A 22660-nucleotide genomic window follows, 5' to 3' on the forward strand; every position below is an offset into this window, starting at 1 on the left:
ATTATCACTAGTAGTAGTAGCAGCAGCAGCTACCATTCACGGAGCACTTACCACGTCCTACGCACTTTCTAGTCATAGGTTTTCCCCATAGAAACTACAGGAATTATTAGCCCATCTCACAGGAGAGGACAATGAGACTTACAAGCATTACATGCTCGCACAAGGTCTAGTCTGTCTGACTTCAAACCAGTTCTCTTAAGCATTATATTATACTGGAGACATCACTGGAAATCAAAACAGAGTGCCTCCTCTTGTCAAAGCTGAAACCTGTACTCACTTCCATAAAATGTATATTCTTTTCCTTCAAATTTAGGATGAGTATTTCAATAAATCCTAATGTTTGACACACATTTACTGGCTGGCTTACTTTTCTGAGGAGAAAAGTACAGGGAAAGCACTTTTATTGCCCTAATGTCACTACCTGTAGTAGGTAATATTATGGCCCCCCCAAAAAACTGTCCATGACCTAATCCCTGGATCCTGTGAATATGTTACATTACATGGCAAAAAGGACTTTGCAGATGTAATTAAGGTCAAGAAGCTTAAAATAGAGCAATTATCCTAGATTATCCCAGGTTGGCCCAATCTAATCACATGAGTCCTTAAAAGTGGGGATCCTTCTCTGGCTGGAATCCTAGAGATGCAACAGGGGAGAAAGTCAGAAGAGATGCTGCAGAACGGGAAGTCAGAGAGATTCCAGGGGTGAGAAGGATTTGACATGCTGTGGCTGGCTGTGACATGCAGCTGCCACGTGCAAGGAGTGGGGAGAGAGTCCTCTAGGAGCTAAGAGTGGCTCCCAGCTGACAGCTAGCAAAGAAGTAGGAACCTCAGTTCTACGATGAGAATCGAAGAGGATTCTTCCCAGAGGCTCCTGCTAAGAGCCCAGCCAGCTGTCACCTTGACTTCAGCCTTCTGAAGACTGCAGCTGAGAGCCCAGCCAAGCCATCCCACATTTCTGACCTACAGAACGATGAGGGAATACATTCGTGTTGCTCTGAGCTGCCGATAAGGCTGTGGTGATTCATTACAGCAGCAACAGAAAACTAACACGCAAAGAACCCAGCATTTGTTATGTCTGCTCTCTGGGTCAAGAGGGGAGAATCCAGGTGCCTCTCAACATGGCTTCTAAATGACATTGGACTGAACCATAGTATGTACCAAAGATGATGTGTATTCCTAGAGCTCATCTCTTCTCTTCCCATCCCTCCCAACTCCCCTCCCTTTAGCAAAGAATAAACTTTCAAAACATTAGGCTAAGAGCCATATGTAGGAACAATGCTTCTAACTTCTGACGGACAAAGGCAGACAAAACAAAGAAATCAAACAACCAGATGGAGCCTGATGGGGCCTCTGAAGTTTCAGCGAGAATTCCTAAAACATCTTATACAAGATGCATGATCTCACCTTTCCTGACTTCTCAGAGCTCCTGCTGGCTCTAGGACATGTTTGGAGCCCTGATTATGCCCAGAGCTGATATTAAGTAGCTGCACTAACAGAGCCTACCAGTTGTGGATGCTATTATTTCTTCTAATTGGACAGTTCCCACACCAAGCCAGCCGTTAAATATCTTGTACATCTCCCTGATTATATCTGAGTTTATTATATATTTAGTTTTACTATTCTCTAACCTAAGCCTACCTGTGCTGGTTTTAATACGTGTTTGTAATTTTTTTTACACTCCTCCCATTAAGAAGTGGACTCTAAATTCCTCTCCCCTTGATTATGGGCTAGTCTTGGTGACTCACTTCTAAAGCATAAAATGCAGTGGAAATGACACCACGTGACTTCCAATGCTAGGCAATTAAAGGCAATACAAGTTCCCCCTGGTAAACTCATATTTACCCTCCCTCCTTCTTTTTCAGGAAACTTGCTCTTCAAAGTTTCTGGCTCAATCAGCATGCCACAAAGAAGCCCAGTACACATGGAGAGGCCTAGTGGGCCTTCCAGGCAGCAGCCAGCACCAACCACTAGACTAGGAGAGGAGGCCCCCCATGTGACTCCAGTCCCAGCCACGATCTGACTGAAACTACATGCAACGCCATGAGCAACAACCACCCAGCTGCGCCTAGTGACCACCAGAACCGCGAGAGAAAAATGAATAATTACTGTTGCTTTAATCCTCTAACTTTGGGGGTGGTTCATTATTACACAGCTCATTACAGCAAGAGATAACTGAAACACTGAAAAGCTGGCTGTCCACAGATTAAGTCCTACCCAACGGGTTGAATTTTCCCAGAAAAATGTTTTATTTGCCCAACACAATGGCTTTTAAAAGTACCGAACTGGAATTCCTTTAAATGAGGCATGCAATCACTAGAACTGGAATTCCTTTAAATAAGGCATGCAATCACTAGTTCTCTATGGTCTCCACCACTCCCTATCATTTACACTTGTCTAGGTCAACATCTGTTACCTGATTGGGCTGTGAAGGCATATGAGTTTGCGCAGCTTACCTCCCAACAAGATTTTAAGTTCCTTATGGGCTAAGACTATTGTCCAAGTGGTATATGCTGAGCAAAAATTCATTAAATTGGGCTTCCCTGGCAGCGCAGTGGTTGAGAGTCCGCCTGCCGATGCAGGGGACACGGGTTCGTGCCCCGGTCCGGGAAGATCCCACATGCCGCGGAGCGGCTGGGCCCGTGAGCCGTGGCCGCTGAGCCTGCGCGCCCGGAGCCTGTGCTCCGCAACGGGAGAGGCCACAACAATGAGAGGCTGGCGTACCGCAAAAAAAAAAAAAAATTCATTAAATCTATTTAAATGAATGTATTGCTATGTATACATCTACTTAGATAAACAAAGAGTGTCATTCAAGTGCTTTAAATTCTTTTTATTATGTCTTTAGGGTGTTCCTGCAGTCTGTGTTTGGGAAAGGATTTAGTAGATAAGGTAGGAAGAGGTCTCATATAAATTTCAAAAACATATGGAGATGAAATTATACTGGACAATGGATACATAAAAAGAGTGTGATGATGAAATGCAATAATCTAAAGCAAAAGACACTGATACCCTGATTTCTTTGGACCATATAAAATAGATATACATCAGGCTAAAGTTTTACATTTTACCTATTAACTCTTAAAGATAGTCTAGGGAATATGGAATGGAAAAACCGTAGAGTATTTATTGCTTTATTTCACACATCCTGTAGATTGTATCCATCCCATTCCATGCTGTAGATAATTCTGGGCAGGACCATAATTTGTATAGACATTTGATGTATTTTTACATATTTTTCAGAAGATAGAGAAAAAAATCCAGGCATGTTTGGTCACAGTAGAATGAGAGTGAGTTAATAGGGAGGCTGGCTTAAAATCATTTCTGTCAAAGAAAGAGGATCCTGAGGGAAAGAAATTACTTTTGACTCAAGCTGAGCAGTGAAGTAAATCCTCTATTTTTAAGCAAGCTGATGAAGTGACAATTCTGAGAACCAACCCCTAAATATGTACCTTCAGGGATGACTACCCAATTAATTTCATTCTTGCTGACATTTCCCATCGTGTTAGAAACTTCTTAATGCACATTAGTGCAGCTAAAATGGATTCCATGAGAATGAAACATAAAGGGTGTTTATCTCCTATACCCACAAAGAAGCAAAATGTTATTTCAGGGCTTTATGGAAATATAACCAGGATGTGCTGTTCAAAGTGAACTAGTGTAGTGGAGCTACTCCAGAATCATCCTCATTCGATTAACTCATGAATTTTCAGACCTAAAAGATGTCAATTAAAGTCGATGGGTATCATAAAGCTAAAATTCCCCACAGTGCCTGAAAAAGGACCCACCTGAAATTTCTTCTAAAAAAATGACTATCACATCACTTTACCATGCAAAAAGAATCTTAAATTTCCTAACATTGCTTTCCCTGATATAGACATATGGTCTGAGGAATTACTAGCATTGCACTGATTTTCATTCCAGGAGAACTCTTCCAGAAATATTAACCAATTTAATGTCCTTGTGAAAGAGGTATTTGTTTTCATTGACAGAGGAAAAAAAAAGACACAAGTCACACAGTTTGCTTAAGCCCACAGTCAGCCAGCACTTTTCCAAGGCATAAATATTAGAAATAGTCAAGGTCATTAGAATCTTACAGCCCATCAGTATTTTAGGATGATGTTAAAAATGACACATTTAGGAGCTTTTCAATTAGCAACCCAGGCCTTGCTACACACCCAAATGAATAATGACATTCTGAAATTAAAGAATTAACTTGGCAGCGTCTCCAAAATAGAAGAATCCCTGAGAAGACCCTGAAAGTTCACAAAAATACTGGTGCGAAGTTTGAATTTTTCACAAGTTGCAAAGAGAAGAGTTTGAACTTATCTGAAGTAGACCTGAAAGGGCAGGATGATTTACATATTACATGTAGATGCTCACTGAGATACTGGAAACTATCTGAAGTCATGAGATTTGAGAAGCTGGTTTTAGAACCCTAAATCTAAAATTTCTATTGAGTAATTTAGGCTTGGAATGAAACAGGCAAGATGGACTGAGAGATACTGTGACGAGAGGAGAACATCAAGGACAATGGGGCAGGTGGCTTCACATCAGCTCTCTGTCATTGCCAAAGAAGTTCTAAAGCCTTCTGCTTTCTTCCTTTGGGCTTTGGAGGGGAGTCACGGATAGGCCAGGGGAATGGCTCAGCTTTAGGCCTCCTCCTTAAGGTCAAACACTTTTAACTTACTCCGTAGGCGCATATTGTAAGAAGATTTGAAGGGCAGAGGGCAGGATGGCTAGATGGGACCCATGGCTAAGAGGGAGAGGCGGTAATCACAGCTTAAGCCAAGGGAGGGTAAAGGGCCTAGAGTTTTTCTAGAGGCCAGAACAGAGGAGGGAGTTGGAAGAGGGAGTAACGAGAGACCCATAGGGCATAAAAAGAGCCAGCCAAAGATCTGGAGACCAGAATACCAGACAAGGTGAAAACGTGGGCCATGGAAAAAAAAAAGGGCCATGGAAGTCAGGCTTCCAGCTCTGACACTATGAAAAGGTCAACAAATCCTTTCCATAAAAGCCAAGTATACCTTTCCCCTGGCTGGCAGCTTGGAGGCCGCAGGACGCCTGGAGTTACTGTAAAAGACGGGAACCAGCGGGAGTTCGTCAGAGCTCTGGCAGCCTTCCTCAGAAAGTCCGGGAGCTGCAAGTTCCTGAATGGGTGACGCTGTCAAGCTGGCCAAGCACAAAGAGCTCGCTCCCTATGATGAGAACTGGTTCTACACACGAGCTGCCTGCACAGCACCTGTACCTCCAGGGCAGCGCTGGGGTTGGTTCCGTGACCAAGATCTATGCGGGGCGTCAGAGAAATGGTGTCATGCCCAGCCACTTCATCAGAGGCTCCAAGAGCGTGGCCCGTCGGGTCCTCCAAGCCCTGGAGGGGCTGAGAATGGTGGAAAAGGACCAAGATGGGGGCCACAAACTAACACCTCAGGGACAGAGAGATCTGGACAGAATCACTGGACAGGTGGCAGCTGCCAACAAGAAGCATTAGAACAAAAGATGTTGGGTTAATAAATTGCCTCATTTGAAAAAAAAAAGTATAAAAATGGACAAAACTGTCAACAAACAACCATTTTAGGGCCCTGGGAATTGATCAAAGGCAAACAACACATTGAAAAATGTTTAATTTTGAAAAACTGCTACAACTTAAGAGGAAGTAGAACAGGAGTCTGTGGCCTTCTTGCCTGGGACTACTAGCCTCCCTCCCAGCTCAATCAGCAAGAACTTATTTTGTTAGGATAGGGCTGGCTGGAAAACCAGCAGCTTTGCTGCCGCAGGGAGTGGAGGTAAAAACTTGCAACTATGCCAGCCGGAAGTGATAAACCCGGTAGAAAACAAACGAGGACAACCCACAGCTTTGTGAGCCTGCAGTTACAGCTCCCATTGGGGAAAGTGACAGATCAGCCAGCAATTTAAAAGGGAGACAGTGGAACTGAAAGAGTCATAGAAGGATGAGATCAGCTCTCCACACATCCCTGGCTGACTGGGAAACTAGGCATGTGTACAGGGGAGACTCAAGAGAGCCCAGGAGAAAGTAAACTCCAACGGTGACTGGGAAGGGCTGGTGACTTTGATTGCACACCCAAGCCCCACGCAGATCAACTGGCAGAGGGCAGAAGCCCTACAGGTTCAAAGTGTCTGAGCACAAGCTCTGCCCTGATCCCTGGCTGAGGACTAAGCTATGCAGACTCAGGGACAACCTCCATGAAGTGAGGCTAAAAAATAAAAATGAGGATTTAAAAAATGAGTAGACATCTATGGCCACATACTGTAGCAGAGACAGATTCTACTGTGTTAGTCCAGGAAAGTTACTTTTTAAAAAGCCTCAGAAAAATAAATCAGAATCCACAGTTGCTACAATACATTATCCTAAATGTCATTTTCAACAATGACAAAAAATGATGCTGGAAGAAAAAGTGTAAAGAAAAGCGATCAATAAAAACTGACTCTGACTGAGCCCATATGTTGGATTTAACACACAAAGACTTGAAAGCAGCAACTGTAAATTAGTTCAAAGAATTAAAATAAACTGTATTCAAACAATTAATGGAAAATATGAGGACAATGACAACAAAGAGTCGTAACAAAGAAATAGAAACTATTTTAAAAAAAACAAATGGAACTTCAGGAGTTGAAAAGTGCAATAATCAAAATGAAAACTGTATTGATGAGTCGCCAGCAAATTTGAGAATACAGAAGAAAGAACTGGTGAATTTGAAGACGGATCAATAGAAATAATCCAATCCGGAGAAAAGAGAGAAAACAACCTTGGAGAATTGGGTCATATCAGAACAGAGTAATACCAGCAGGCAGAACAGAAAGTAATCTAAACCTGAGCTGAAGAATTTCTCAGTTGTAAGCCTCTTGTTCATTTTGTAAAATGGGGATAATAAATAGTACCTACACCTCACAGAATTGACTAGAGGATAAAATGAATTAAAATATGTAAGTCACTTCCTGGAACATTATAAACACATAATAATTTTTAGTTGCTATCATCATCATCATTCACACTTTGCTAGGGAAGAAAATCATGACTGGCCCTGACCCCAATAGTTCCTAGTGAAACTTCCCTACCTGTAGGAAAAGTTCCTACCGCTTGCTGAGAAGAGGGATATAAATCATAACTGCTACTGAAGGAAAATAATAGAGCTATCAGTTCTTTGACACGCATTACCTAACAAAGATCCTATAGTTACTTCATAATCACAGGCATACCTCAGAGATTGTAGGTTCAGTTCCTGACCACCATAATAAAGCAAATATCACAAATTTTTTGGCTTCCCAGGCATACAAAAGTTATGTTTATACTATATGGTAGTCTGTTAAGTGTGCAATGGCATTATATCTAAAAAAATGTATATACCTTAATTTTAAAATACTTTATCTCTAAAAAATTCTAACCATCATCTGACAACACAGTGTTGTCACAAACCTTCAATTTGTAAAAAACGCACTGTCTGCAAAGTTCAATACAGCCAAGTGCAATAAAATGAGGTATGCCTGTATACAATTACTTCTACATTTGTAATCATACTTTACTTTTTAAATATTTGGTTTTTAAGATATTCAAAAGTTTCTGCCTGAGTGTGAAATTCTAGAGAAATTTGCTTATATATATATTCATAACAAGATCTAGAAATGATTTGAACATTTGCATCTGAGTAAGCCTTCTTTTTATATGTGTTGATGCTAGGAGTAGGGCAGTCATAATTAGACTGAACAACTGATTCATATAATATCAGAAATAAGAGTGCCAAAACGTAACACAAATTTTGCCAAACAAAAATAACTGGCAAGCCAGCTACTCTGACTTGAGGGGAATTACAAAGTTTGATCTAAAGAAACTCTACTTCCCACCAACATATTTATCTATTTCACTTTTTTTTTCTTTCTTTCTTTCTTTTTTTTATTTTTCTTACTCACTCTGTTTTTGGAACAGCTTTTCTCAGCCAGAAGAAATCAGTCTGTGCTAAATACTTGCGGGTTTGCAGGACGTTGCCGAAGTAGTCAGATTCTGAAAACTTGACCTGAATAAAACAAACCACGACCATCACTGTTCTAAGTGCAGATAAAAGATGGCTCTGAAAAAAAAGACTTCAGCGCACAAATGAGCGCGCAGCGGAGACGCTGCACTCCTCACATCATCTCTCAGCCATCACCGGTTAACCCAGTCTTCACAAAGCCATGAAATTTAATCTCGCCATGAAATTTAATCTCAGTGATTTTCTTTTAAAATAAAAAGCTCAAAAATCAATACGGTCGTTTCTGGATGACAGTAAAAAACGAGCAGCTGCAGTAATTTACAATGCATTTCATTTGCTTTATAACTGAAAAATCTACTTTAGCCTTTACAGAACATATTATCTTAGGTTTGAAATTTCTTCGCCCACATGAGTCCTTGATCTTTTCTAAAAATGTGTACTTTATTTATTTGTCACATAGGTTCTTCTAATAACATTCAGTTTATTCAGCTGAAACCTCGTTTAGTTCACAGATGATGATTTAGTCAAATGTTAAGATCTAATTTACTGTAATCAGTATTTGTTCATGAAGGAAAAAAAATGAAAGTGATTCAGACTTACTTTCTACCCTAAGCACAATGGAGTCACTAGAATAGTTTGATTATTAATTGAAATTTTCTATCAACGCTCAAAAAATGCTCTGGTCACTGAAGATTCATGAAATTACAGAGGCAAATCATAGATTATAGCTCGCATGGAAAAAAAGGAAGTTGATGGCTCACAACAATGTTGTCTATTAAAATAGGGAGAAATACATAATTGATTCTTGAGTTCCTTTTCTTTTTTTTGGAAGGAGAATGGCAGACAGTTTTAATTCTATAGGCACTCTATCTACAAAAGTAGCAATACTTAACCTAAACATTGTAAATAATATCCATGTAACAGTAAAAGCAGTGGTTTGTAGTGATCCCTAATGCTTTGGTTTTAAAATATATTACTGTGGCAAATAAAATTGAAAAAATACACATTTGAATGAGCAAATAACCGAGAGTAATCATTCTTATTAGCTGTAATATTTTTGTAAATTTAAGCCATGATACTCTTTTAAAAGCAAAAATTAAAATATGGCAAATGAAGGTATATGAGACCCACAGGCATCACACTATAGATATGAATGAATATACACAACTTGACAGTTACAGACTTGACAGCAGCCTATGTGTTGGCCAGTGTCTCGCTCAGGTTTATCTCTTCCCTAACATATCATGGGTACTCATTTTGTCTGCAGAGTAACTTTTGTTAATGACTCATCTTAGCAATCTTTCCAGGGGACCGGGCCAAAATATAAAGAGAAGAATAAAATAACTAATGGCACAGAGAGAAAGGCAGGAATGAAAGTATCAATTCCTGGCATCTTCGGTGTTCTCCTTGGCCAACAAGTTACAGAGATGAGACTTCAAACTGTCCCTCCCTCACTCCTCTTAGGGGAGGTGGCTGATGAATAAATCGTGGTATAATCACATAATGGAAAACCACACAGAAGTCTAAATAAATGGTCTGTATGTGTGAACATGAAAGAATCTCAAAAGCAATGCTGAGTAAATAAGACAAGTTGTAAGTATTAGAGAATTTAAAATTTTAAAACTTATAAAACAATACTATATGCTGTTTATGGGCACATACCTATGTAGCAGAAGCATAAAGAAATGCATGGGAATGAGAAACACTGAATTCAAGAGAGCGTATCTAGGGAAGGAGACAGGCAGGGAAGAAGGACATTAGGTCAAGGAGGACTACACAAAGAATTTCCAATGTATCTGCTTTATTCATTTAAAATGTGTGTGTACATGTATACAGCTAATATGGCAATATGTTTAATACTTGTTAAAGCTAGAGGTGTTCAAAATACGATTTTACATACTTTTCTGATGTTTGAGATGCTCCATAATAAAAAGAAATCTTACAATCGATTGTATTTTAGGTAGATGTTTATACTCAGCCTCAGAAGAAAGAGAGTAAGCTCCTTGTTTTAAGAAGCAACCCTAACTAGCAATTCTAATGTGTTCCCGGATCACACAGTTTAAAGATGTGTCCAGTGTTCAACCTTTTTTCAGCTTTTGCTCCGAAGACAGCTCTGCCAGAACTTTCAGAATATGATTGTAACTGACAGAAAATTCAGATACGTTCTTGGGTTCAGAGCGTGCTCCAGAAAATGCTCCCAAAGGAATTTCCTTCAAAAATATTAACTTTTTTTAGACGCAGACGTAGAGAATGGACTTCAGGACACGGGGAGGGGTAAGTGTAAGCTGGGATGAAGTGAGAGAGTGGCATGGACATATATACACTACCAAATGTAAAATAGATAGCTAGTGGGAAGCAGCTGCATAGCACAGGGAGATCAGCTCGGCGCTTTGTGTCCACCTAGAGGGGTGGGATAGGGAGGGTGGGAGGGAGACGCAAGAGGGAGGGGATATGGGGATATCTGTATACCTATAGCTGATTCACTTCGTTATACAGCAGAAACTAACACACTATTGTAAAGCAATTATACTCCAATAAAGATGTTAAAAAATATATTAACTTTTTTGTACTATCAATGGGGTCAGTTGTTACTTCTAGAAGAGTCTGCTAATAGTGGTACTTTCCTGTTCTATTCGAAAACAAAAACTTGACATTCAGGTTGTTCTACAGACATTAAATGGAAAACCACCCAAAAATTTCCTAAAGAAGAAGAGTTCCAAGTCTAAAAATACTTTACATAAATATGGTCCTACCATAGCCATGAAAATGGTCATGGGGAGCAAAACTCAGAGGCAAGAGATTACAAATTTGCCAACATCTTACCTATGTTTAGAAGGATAAATTTTAAATTGTTTTAATTATTAAACTGAGCATATTTTCTATTTCTTAGCCTGGTTCAGTTAATCTATTTCATTTATTTAATGGACATCACAGGTAACAGGGGACAATTTTTACTTTTTCCTGTAAGACAGGTTAAGTGTTTGGGAGTAAGAAAGGGCCAGACGCTGTTATTCCCATATGACAGATGGGAAACAGCGATGGAGAGATTATGGAACCTGGCCAAGTCACACAGTCCAAATCATTAGGCTCCTGCTTCAGTGTTATGTTCATTGGTCCTAATAAGAAAACTGGTGATTCAACAAAGAGAGTACAGGGAAGGAGGAGGAGAAGGTAAGAATTACGAGTGGGAGGAGAAGTAGTGATTAAATAAATCAGGGTACAGTTTACTTAATATCAGACAGCTGTTAAAATAACGGTAATGAAGGCTATGGAAGACAAGGACAAAACAATATGTTAGCTGTAAAGGTCAGTATACAAAATTATATATAAGCATCAATTACAGCTATACAAAAATAGATAAAATAATACACTAAAACAGAAGTACATACTATTATGTTCAAGTACCAACATTCAGGGACTTTTTCATTCCTTTTCTCTATTTTTCAAATTTTCCACCATGTGGTAATACTTCGATAATTTCAAATATTTCAATAGGGCCTTGAGTGAGAAAAAACTATGAAACCTAGCAACCATCGGGGAAGTTCTGCTTGTTGTAGAGACAGCAACAAGAATGAATGTGCATGAATATTTTAGAACCACTTGTAATCTTCAAAAAAAAAATGTTTAAACTGTGAAAGCGACAATAATTGGCTCAGAAGTCTCTTGTCCTTTCAGTTACTGGTGAAAATCTAGGTCAAGTTGATAATGACTTTCAATCAATTCCACCTCCTGACTTTTCAATTGAGTGACCTTTGGGGAATTAATTGGGGCTCCCGTGTCATTTAGCTGTCCAGATCATAAAATTTAGGGGAATCTGACGTTCTCTTTGTGGAAATCCTATCCTAGATGCCTAGCACAAACACAACAGACTAAATGGAAGAATAAAGCTATTACCCTCCCCAAAGGTGAGGAACACATAATAAGGGCAGAACAAGGAAATGTGTTCAGCTTCTCTGTAGAACCAGTAAATACAACTTGATAAGATACTACATAAGCCAATAGGAAGTATAGATTCTAGAACACTTTTTAAGCTAAATCCATTTAAACATACTCAGTGATATATCCAAATACCTCTAAGAAAGATTTTATTTTAGGCACTCAAAGAACTCTGAATACTTAATGTAATCCAGATTTTAGAATTATGCTTTCCCTTATTTAAATAGCAAAGTCGGACTTCCCTGGTGGCACGGTGGTTGGGAGTCTGCCTGCCAGTGCGGGGGGCGGGGGGGTTCCGGGCCTGGTCCAGGAGGATCTCACGTGCGGAAATCCTCACGCGCGGAGATCCTCAGGCGCGGAGGGGCTGAGCCCATGCGCCGCAACTACTGAGCCTGCGCTCTAGAGCGCGTGAGCCACAGCTACTGAAGGCCGCTCGCCTGGAGCTCGTGCTCCTTAACAAGTGATGCTGCCACGGCGAGAGGCCCACGCACCTCTAAGAACAGCCGCTGGCTACAACTGGAGGGGGGTCCTCGCGCAGCAGCGAAGACCCAACGCAGCCGAAAATTTTTTTAAAAAGTATTTAAATAAAATAAACATATAAATAGCAAAGTAATACACAAGATTGCTGTGTTTAGATGGCTTCGCCGTACGTAGTATGTAGTATACATATATACACACCTACATACGGGGTGGTGTTCAAAATGTTTAACAACCTAAGTACACAGAACACTGTGGAAGATACAGTTCCCACAGGCATTCACATAAGGGTGACTCTGAGGGAGCACCAACTAGCACACCAACCAGGAACCAGATGAAACCAGATGCCCTGCTGCCACCACCGGGGGTAAGGGGAGGTCTTGGTCTGCTGCGGCCAGTGGAACACAAAGATGGGACTTCGTGTCCCATCTCCGTGTGCGGGAGTTACGGAGGACTGGCTAGAAGGCCAGTGGGCACCAGTGCACCTCCCTCCAGTGCCCACTCTTGCTCTCCATGGTCATGGGGGGTCAGAGATCACTTGAGAGAGCTGGCGGCAATGCTTCATTTTGTTTTTTTACCAAGTAGTACAGAATTATTTCAATATTTTAACAACTAGTTTTTCTGGAGCATTCCACCTAAATATCACCTCACTCTTGCATAGTGGCAGCAGCACTCTCTGTCATTTATGCACACAAAAAACATATACACACATAAACACACAAGTGTTCCACTAGCAAGAGCAGACCAAGACCCGCCCCAAAGAATATTATGGGGGTTCACATATTATATACATATCTCCATGCGCATATTTATGTTGATGTATGTATCACTCACCAGAAACATGGATCTTTTCTGAAAAATTACCCACATCCAGTTCTCCTAAGTAAATGGAGGCCAGCTGTGATTCTGACTTTAGCTCCTACTGCAATTTTCCATTGGTTTTCACAATGAGTGACGTGCCTAATAGGGTCAAGTATTTACCTACTGTCTCTCAGATACATGCCCACCCTTTCACTCCGTTCTATAATATAATGCTAGGCTGTGAATCTGAAAACCATGTTTCCCAGGCTCCACTGCAGTCGGCTTCCTGCCAATAGGAGGCACTGGCGGAAATCCGCAGGTGGCGGGGGGGGGGGGGGAAGGATGCTGTGTTTTTTCTCTTTCATTCCCTCTCTCTCCTCTTTCTTCTTCCGACTATGACTCTGGAAGAATCTTCAGCCCCTCTTCCACAGGCCCAGCTCTGCTCTGGAGTGGCAGTTCCTCATCTGCTCTCGAAAGCAATGGTACCACCACCTCCTCCCTTTTGTGTCCCTAGACATAGGGGTGGTAACTGCTTCCTAAAAAAGTTATTAATCTCTGGTTTACCTCGCCTTCCTGATTTTTGCCTTCCAACCTATTTCCTGTATTATATCTCCTCTCTTTGAAATACCTGATGCAGTGTGGTTTTCCTGGCTGATACAGAAATCTTCCCAAAATTGGTATCAACTCACTCTTGCATCTGTCTCCATCAAAGAACAGTGAAGGTACACCTTATAAGGTTTGTCTGAACATGGACTGATGCCTATCTTTTTAGGCTAGCTAACAGGCTTTCCTGCATGCTACTGGGGGCTCACATAAAGGGCACATCCTTTTTCTTGTTCTTTTCAAAGACTACAGAAAGACTGTTGTTCAGCAATATTTTACTGGGTATCTCACTTTACCCTGTCATCCTCAAAAGAGAAAAAAAAATTGTTTTCTAATTCTTTATATCTGCCTCTAAGTTCTTTTCCATTTTCTCCTATCTCCATAAGAGCCCAACTTGAGTTTTCAGCCTTTCCCTTGACCTTCATCTAATCCATTCTCCAATCTCTATCCTCTTTCCTTTTGTGTGTGTACCTGATGAATCACACCTTCACTTGCATCAAATAAAGTAAGCTGTTTTTCATTTGTAACAGCCTGTCATGCTCAGAGTTTGTATTACCAGAAATTTCTAATAAGCCCAACAGTAGTCCTTATCTACATATTCCTCAAGACTGAAAACACAGTCCCATTGTGTATCAGCAGTACTTTAGTCCTTTTGCTATTAACCTCGGTGACACTATTACTATCACATCAAGCATCCTTTACCTATTTTCCGGTTGGGTTTTATTCGTTTTCTCTATCAGTTTCTGATCATGAATGTATTTTTACTTCATGTATTTGGATTTTTTTCACTGTCTTTTTTAAACTGTTAGAAACTCTTGGGTGTAATTGTGTCTGCTTTGGCAATGAGTTGGGTGAAAGCTGTTTCTTCACAAAAGTACTTAAAAATTTTGGTATATAATGGCTTCAGTTCAGGCCCTGGAGACATGAGGAAATACACCTAACACTGCATCCTGTTTGGCGTCTGGTTTCTTTTCACAAAAGATACTACATTTATTGAATCATTAAATTTGGGGCATTCACTTTAAACAGCAGCAGACTGCCAACAAAACTTGATCAACTAAACACCATGAGTGAGCCCTGAATGCTATCTTATTTGATTAAGGCCTGAGACTGTTCCATCTGTATAGCCTCTTAAATCAATTTCAGGCACATGGATACTGTATGTGTTAATTCGTAATGACCTTTCCAAACCAAAATAATTTACTATCATAAGTGAAAAATTGAAGAAGCCATAACTAACACTTAACAGTGTGCTTACTCTGTGCCAGGGTCAGTTCTACATACTTTAAATATGTTAACTTATCTGATCCTCATAGCAGCCCTATAAGGGAGGGATTATTACTATCTCCATTTTGATATGAAGAAACTGAGGCACAGAGAGGTGGCATAACCTACCCTAGGTTGCACAGCTAGGAAATGGCAGAATGGGGATTTAATTCCAGACACTTTGATTCCAGGGTCCATGTTCATAACCACTACACCAAACTGCCTCTCAAATTCTCACCCGCATTCTTCAAGTATCTGCCAATCACATGTAATTATCCAGGTTCTACCGTTGAGGTACTTTGTGCCCTGGTGATGCCCTTCTTAGCAGCAATAGTTCTCATACTGATAAAGTTATAGCTATCATTTATGGGGAGATGACTTATGTGCCACACATTATGCTAGGTGCTTTTACAGTTATATAATCTCATTTAATCTTCTCAAAAATACTAAGACTTGGTTATTATTATCTCCAGTATCCAGATAATCAAAGTGATGCTAACTGAGGTTAAATAACCTGCAGAAGATCAAACAACTAGCAAGTGGAAGAGACAGAATCACTTCTTCGTCACTTAACAGTATGACCTCCCTTCTCTTCCTCACCCCATCCCAACCAGCTCTGGGAAAGCAGTTCCCAGCCACTCTTCAACTCACTCCTCTGTTCCTCCAGCAGAGCTGCCTGACAAGAACCCTGCAAAACCCCTTCTCTGATTACAAGTAGAGCTTCCTGGGCCCAGATTTCAGTCCTGGCTCTGACGCTTGGCATGGCACTGAGGAAATCACCCAACTTCTTTGAGTCTCTATGTCCTTTTCCGCAGATGGGGATAAACACCATCTATTTCACAGGATCAGTGTGGGGCTTAAAAGATAATGTACATGAATGTGACAAATGTGTCAGTATCTTTAATTATCATGCTAATAGTGAGATTTTTCAGGATCAAAACAATGTGCAATGGGCTGTGTGAGCTTTGGGATACTGTGAAGCACAATTATTTTCCTCCACAGTAACTGGATCAATACTTTGGAAGGCTATATCTTGGAGCCCAACTGAGAAACTTTCTAATTAATGCTTTCGCTCACTTTTGAATAATCTTATAAAATTCCAATGTTCATCTATAAAGCTAGGATTGCTTACAGATATGCAACTTATTAAATCACAGTTTCAGGAAAGAGCTATACCTCAGAACCACTGTTATTTAAATGAATTCCAAAAAAACTACTTTTTCAAGAAAATCTAGTGAATGATAAAAACAGGGGTTTTTGTGAGGAAGAAAAGTTCTTTACCAGAACTATCTGTAGGAAGGAAAATAACAGTGGTTATGATTAGAAAGGCCTGTAATGAATGCGTCTACTGGAAAATATATGTCCCAAAATACTGGAATAAAAAAGAATGACTATTCCTCCATCAGTAACTTACTGCAAATATACAATCCAACTCACAATATAGAGTCATATGTATATGAACTTAGTTTGTCAAAACACTCAAAGTTTAATGAAGTTAACTTCCAACAGGCAAGATTTAATATGAATGAAGCACATAGAGACTATTTAACAACAAACATCATACATTCACCATTAGAACATGCTCGCTAATTGTAAAATACTCAATTTGCTTAATTCTTTCCTTTATGATCAGTGTAGACCAAATCCAAGTCCATTTGCTTTATGGTACCCACTCAGCTACACATTCTTTCTGACACTTCCTTTATTTTGAATCTGCTCTAAATCTTGTGATATGCCTGGCATAATGAGGCTGATATCTAGCCAAGGAATGAATCAAAAGTTGGTGCTTTTTGGCACCACCAGATTTAACTGCCTGGACTTGGGTTAGCTGAAAGGCCGAGGCCAGTAAAACTTGCCCGAAAAAAAATACAGTAAATTTAGCACTTACTGCCTTGAGGTCTTCATTAACATGAGTATCATTCATTATAAATTCAGGATAGCCAACTTTTGCCAAAACAGCTCTTGCCTATAAAAAGGAAAAAGAAAAATGATGTCAGAGTTTCAGCACTTAAGTCATTAATAATCAAAGGACAGAGGAATGCAGCCTTCATCTGAAAACTCTGTTTACTGAATATCTACTATATGTAACCGACTGTGAAGGGCAAAAAAGAAAAAAAAAATCTAAGTTAGTCCCTGCCCTCAGCATACTAAAAGCACAGTGAATGTAGCAAATAAGTATATAATACAAGATAAATAAAGGTTCAGATATAGACAATATTGCCTATAAATAATTTTATTTATAGACAATATTGTTATCAAAGTCCATAGCAGAGATTATTTCCTCATGGGGAAAATGCTTAATGGAGAAGGTGACCAAACTGAGTCTTAGAGAATGGATGGGATTTCAAAATGCAGAGCTGAGAAGAAGGACAGACATTCCAGGAGAGCAAACAGCAGGGGCAAAGTCAGGGAGACGAAAAACAAAGAGCACGTCAGAGAGATGGTGAGTAGTTTCCCATAGCTAGAGAAGAAAGCACAAGGGGTGGACACAGAAAACAATGCAAGAAAGCCAGCTTTGGCTACATCACAGGGATTCCTGAATGCCATGCGAAGAGTCTATATTTTGTTTTACAAACAAGAGAGAACTAAATATTTTTAGCAGAAATAAAATGAGATGAGTCACCCTCCAGCAAAATTATCTGTGCAACTCCGTGAATGATGGCCAGGATGCCGGAAAAATTGGAGGTAGGGAGTCCAGACTAATTTAAGATGCATCACAACCATCCTTTTGATAGACATACTACTTACTCCCTGTTTTACAGTTTATAGGGAATGGATAAAGGAAAAATAGGCACGTACAAGGAGCCTCTACAGCAGGGACTGGCAAACTATGGCCTATGAGCCAAATCTACTCTCTGCCCCGGCTCGACAGCCCAAATCTGCTTCTATAAATAAAGTTTCATTGGAAAACAGCCACGCCCACTCATTTACATGTAATCTATGGCTGCTTTTGCACTACAATGGCAGAGTTAAATAGTTGGGACAGAAACCCTTCGGCTCACAAAACCTCAAATATTTACTCTCTAGCACTTTAAAGAAAAAGTTTGCCAACCCTTGCTCTCAAGAAACTTTGTCTCTCTCCTCTCCCCAGATACAGGGTTTCACAAAAACAAAAGAACAGCTTACTCAAAGAGTAAGTACAGTGTCAGGCCTCTGCCCAGATCCCCTGGGATCCCTTTTATCACCTCAGCATATCCCTCCCCAGCATCTAAGTTCTTTTTCCTTTCTAATGGCCAGCACCTGAGACTGAAGGCCTGCCCTAGGGCTACTAGGACACCTTGCCTGCACTCAAAACAGTTTCCTCCTGGGAGTTTATCTGCCGTGGGCCTGCTTCTCCGCTGCCATCCCAGCAGCCCTCAGCCAATGACTGCCTGTAGCAGGAATACGCAAGTCCAGCTCCTTTGCTTCAATTCAGGACACAGTGTGAGGTATAATTTGCCCTCTGGAGTTCCCCACAGGATCAGGCTATCTGAGACTTCCCCTGAAATGGCACCCTGGTCCATCTCTCACCCTTCCCAGCCTGGCTTCCCTCATTCCCTTGCTGGTTTCTCCTGGGAGCACTTGCTGAATAAATCATAAAACACCTGCACACGAATCCTCATCTCCAGCTCCGCCTCCAGAAGTCCCAACATAAAACACCAGGCAACCCCAAACACATCGGTTTTATTCCAGCAAAGCAAAAACCAGTGACCTTTGTACACTGCTCTTAGCAATGAGTTTTTTCCTTCAGTCCTTTTCAATTTTCCTCACTCAAGAAATAAATAGAATAAGATAGTATGTTTTCCTTATCTGCCTTGAGATAATTCAGATATTAAGTATCAGCAGAAACTTGAAACTCAAGACTCAGAGAGGATTTTACAAGTGCCGCATGACACAGTCATAATGTTTTTTTTGTTTGTTTGTTTGTTTGTTTGCGGTACGCGGGCCTCTCACTGTTGTGGCCTCTCCCGTTGCGGAGCACAGGCTCCGGACGCGCAGGCTCAGAGGCCATGGCTCACGGGCCCAGCCGCCCCGCGGCATGTGGGATCCTCCCGGACCGGGGCACGAACCCGTGTACCCTGCATCAGCAGGCGGACTCTCAACCACTGCGCCACCAGGGAAGCCCCATAATGGGTTTTGCTGTTCCAGAGCCTCATATATAGCACAGATCAAATTTTGCCTTTAAAACCCTGTGAGTTACACTGAAAGTCTGATATGACCCCGAGAGCGGATAACCAGGGGTTACAACTCGCCCCCAACACCAAACAATACATCATATGTCTACAGGTTACCTCGTTCCAGATTGTTCTGTTACTTCCCTCGTAGTTAATTCCTCACTATACTTAGCTCGCCACAAGTCATATACATAATAACTATAACAAAGAGCTCCAGACAGTCTCAAAAAAAAGTAAGAAATACACAAGCTGAGTCATCCACAATTGTTTTCTGAACACTGGTCTTTCCGGAGCATGCTGGTGAATCATGGATTGTTTTTCAAACCTCACGCTCTGGGACCCCCACTGCACTACAGAGCTGCACAGAGTATATTACCTTCTGCACTGTATATGCAGGTCACTGAATCCTTTTTTATTATTTATTTAGCAACACCACGACTTGAAGAGAGCCAGAATGGTGATACAAAGAATCTCTATTCATCTAAGAACACAAAGGTAAATAATACTAGTAGCAACACTGCCAACATCTGAAAAGAATACTCTTCTTCCCCAAAAATGTGCTGTGTTGTTATGCCTCTATTCAAGCCCAAATGCTCCTTCTGCCAGACAGTCTGTTGTCACTTCCACATCATCCCACCCCACCCCGTTCTACATTCTTCCCTGAGAAGCCTCAGAACTACATCTCCCAAAACCCCATGGGACCTGACTGCAGGTTAGACTCTGTGAATGAGAAGCACTCATAGGAGACTGGAAAAGTAGAGGAGGAGACACTATTTATTCACTCGCTGCTGGTAGCTATGGGCAGGCACATGAGCATCTGCAGACAGCAGATAAAGAGCTTTGCCAGCAGCTTCCAAGCATTCTCCTGAGAAGAGACCTTTCGTGTGCGGGCAGCAGAGACCATTGGTAGGCTCTGCCCTCCACTCCCCAGCCCTCCTGATGATTGCATAAGCCTCCAAATCCCCATATTAAACATCTTTCTGCTTGACACACTTAGAATGGCACCCATTTTCCTGAATAAACTCTGATATACCCTTTAAAGCAAATAATGATCACATCACTTTTTAATATTTTCAGAATGGAAGAAATGAAGCACCAAAAGCTTGATGGCTTGTGAAGGGAAAAGCATTAGTGAAGCAGGCCTGAAATCAATTACTCCATGGGTTATAAGGACAAGAAGGAAAGGCAAGTTCCACTGCAAACACTGAGAGAACAGTGGGATAAATAAAAAGCAGACTGCATGTTATATCCCGCAAGAAATACTTCCCAGTCTGCTTATGGCTGATCAAAAACTCCAGAGTTTTCCATAACCAGTGCATGCATTTCTATCCCTTATTCACACAGACCTCCAGAAAGGGCTGCACATGACAACTGGACCTTCTTCCTCAATAAAGGAGGCTCAAATGGTCTTCACTACCTGTGTGACCCTGAGCAAAGTACTTAACTTTTCTGAAGCAAATACTGCCTATTATATATGCAATATCCACATTCCTTTCCCTTGCTTACTATCAGACCCCAGTTCTTCTCAGGATGACAATGGACCCAACGAAAAACAGCTGCATCACCCAACTTCCTTTGCAGTTACAGTTGGCTACGGGATGAGATTTTGGCCAATGACATATAACCAAAAGTCCTTGTTGCACTCCCAGGAATATGTTTTAAAAGACGAGGCTGTTTTCAGCTGGCATGTGTCCTCTGCCTGCAGTCCACGGTTTCTCAACCTTAGCAATATTGACATTTGGGGCCAGGTAATTCTTACTGTGGGAGCTGTCCTGTAGACTGTAGGATGTTTAGAAGCATCTTTGGTTTCTACATACTAGATGCCACTAGCAACACCACCTCACAACTCGTGACAACCAAAAATGTCTTCAGACATTGCCAAATGTCCCCTAGGGGCAAAATTGCCTGCTGGGTAAGAACCACTGCTTTAGCCTTTCCTCTTCCTCCTTCCTGCAGTACTGATGCAATGGCAGAGATAGAGCAGCCATCTTGTAACCACAGGGTAACAAACAAGAGGAAGAAATTGACATGCTAAAAAGGGTGGAATGAAGAGCTGGGTGCCATCTGGAGCCCACCATATCAGGCATGAACTGCCTCCCTTCCCCCTCTATGACATGAGGAAAATAAACCCCTATTTGTCTGAGGCATTATATATAATGTTTTCTACTAGCTGTAGCTGAATGTAACCCTAACATGATCTTTTCATCAGATACAGCCTGAGGGGGAAAAAATAGTACCTATACTTCATTGGTTTGTCTGCAAGGATTCACAAAGACATTGCACACAAAGCACTTTTTTATGCCTTGGTCCAGAGTACATGATGAATAAATGTTGGCTGTAGATTATACAGAGAAAGTAGAAATATGACTTCTTCCAAGGATCTGGAGTAACACTGTTCTGTACCTATTTGGAGGGTCTTTTAGGGGAACCCAGGCCAGATTACATCCTTAACCAAATACCTGAACTCCCCTGGGGAATAATGTCACTCTTTTTAGTCACAGGTCAAGTAGTGAGAGAGGAAGGCTGTTGAAGCAACCCTGTGATCAATGGGGAGACAGATGTGCCCATGAGATGCTTGGAGCATGGAGGAAGATTTCCTGAGCAAAGCCAGACTCTAAGTATGAGCCAGGAGAATCCAGGCTATTCAAATCCCCCCGAAAGTCTGAGGACTCTTCTGAGGGCCACTATTTGCACACCTCAGAAAATGGACACAAGAAACACTATGAAAGCTGATCTTAGCCAAGATCAGAGCAAAGGTTGCCTTTAGCATTCACCATCTTGGTTTCTGTTTTCCCTTCCTTTCTCTTGCCTGTATCCATTCCTCCCAGTACCTAGCAGGCCCTGTGTGTTCATACCACTTGCTCTCTGATCATACCCAAAACTGGCCTTTCCTTGGCAATACACTGTGCCCCAAAGTCATCTCCCCCTTCGCTCCTCATCCATCAAAACTGTTATTCCCTCACGGCAGCTAATCTATTAGCTGTCATTGGGGCCTCAAACTAATTTATAAGATGTGAGTGACTAATAGCAATCTAATGTATTAACTCAGGAGAAATATCTGTATTTAAAAGAGTAGTTCATTAACCAAACGGATAAATCAAATTATAAGGGAGGTTTCTGTAGCTGTCAGAACCTTCTTTCTGATACTACTCAAATCAAGCTAATGGCCTATTCCACTTAATCCCCATTGTGTTCCCCACATGGAATACAGTGCCGGGCATATAGCAAGTGATCAATGCTCAATAAATATTGATTCATGTAATGAGTAATTTAGTTGATAAACCCATTCTGATCAATGTCAAGAATAGTATGAGAAAATATAAAAGGTTATAGTCTAACACATGACCAAGAACATCATTCAATGCTGCTCCCGTCGAGGCACATTTCCATATAAACTGATCTTACCAAAAGAGATAAAATGAGGGAAAAAAGAGAGAGACTTTC

The 22660-nt window shown here is 41.0% G+C and overlaps 1 protein-coding gene and 1 pseudogene across 1 annotated transcript in view; one reads left to right on the top strand and one right to left on the bottom strand.

Moving 5' to 3' along the window:
* Positions 1–22660, bottom strand: part of PHEX (phosphate regulating endopeptidase X-linked) — a 198515-nt gene that overhangs the window by 51996 nt on the left and 123859 nt on the right. Inside the window, exons 13-14 of the mRNA XM_060003154.1 lie at positions 16951–17028; positions 7921–8024 (exon numbers count right to left, since the gene is read on the bottom strand). Coding sequence (XP_059859137.1) covers positions 7921–8024; positions 16951–17028 — 182 coding nt within the window. The remainder of the gene's footprint in view (positions 1–7920; positions 8025–16950; positions 17029–22660) is intronic.
* Positions 4980–5510, top strand: LOC132418691 (small ribosomal subunit protein eS19 pseudogene; annotated as a pseudogene).

This window comes from Delphinus delphis, chromosome X (genome assembly GCF_949987515.2).
Source record: "Delphinus delphis chromosome X, mDelDel1.2, whole genome shotgun sequence".
Lineage (NCBI taxonomy): Eukaryota > Metazoa > Chordata > Mammalia > Artiodactyla > Delphinidae > Delphinus > Delphinus delphis.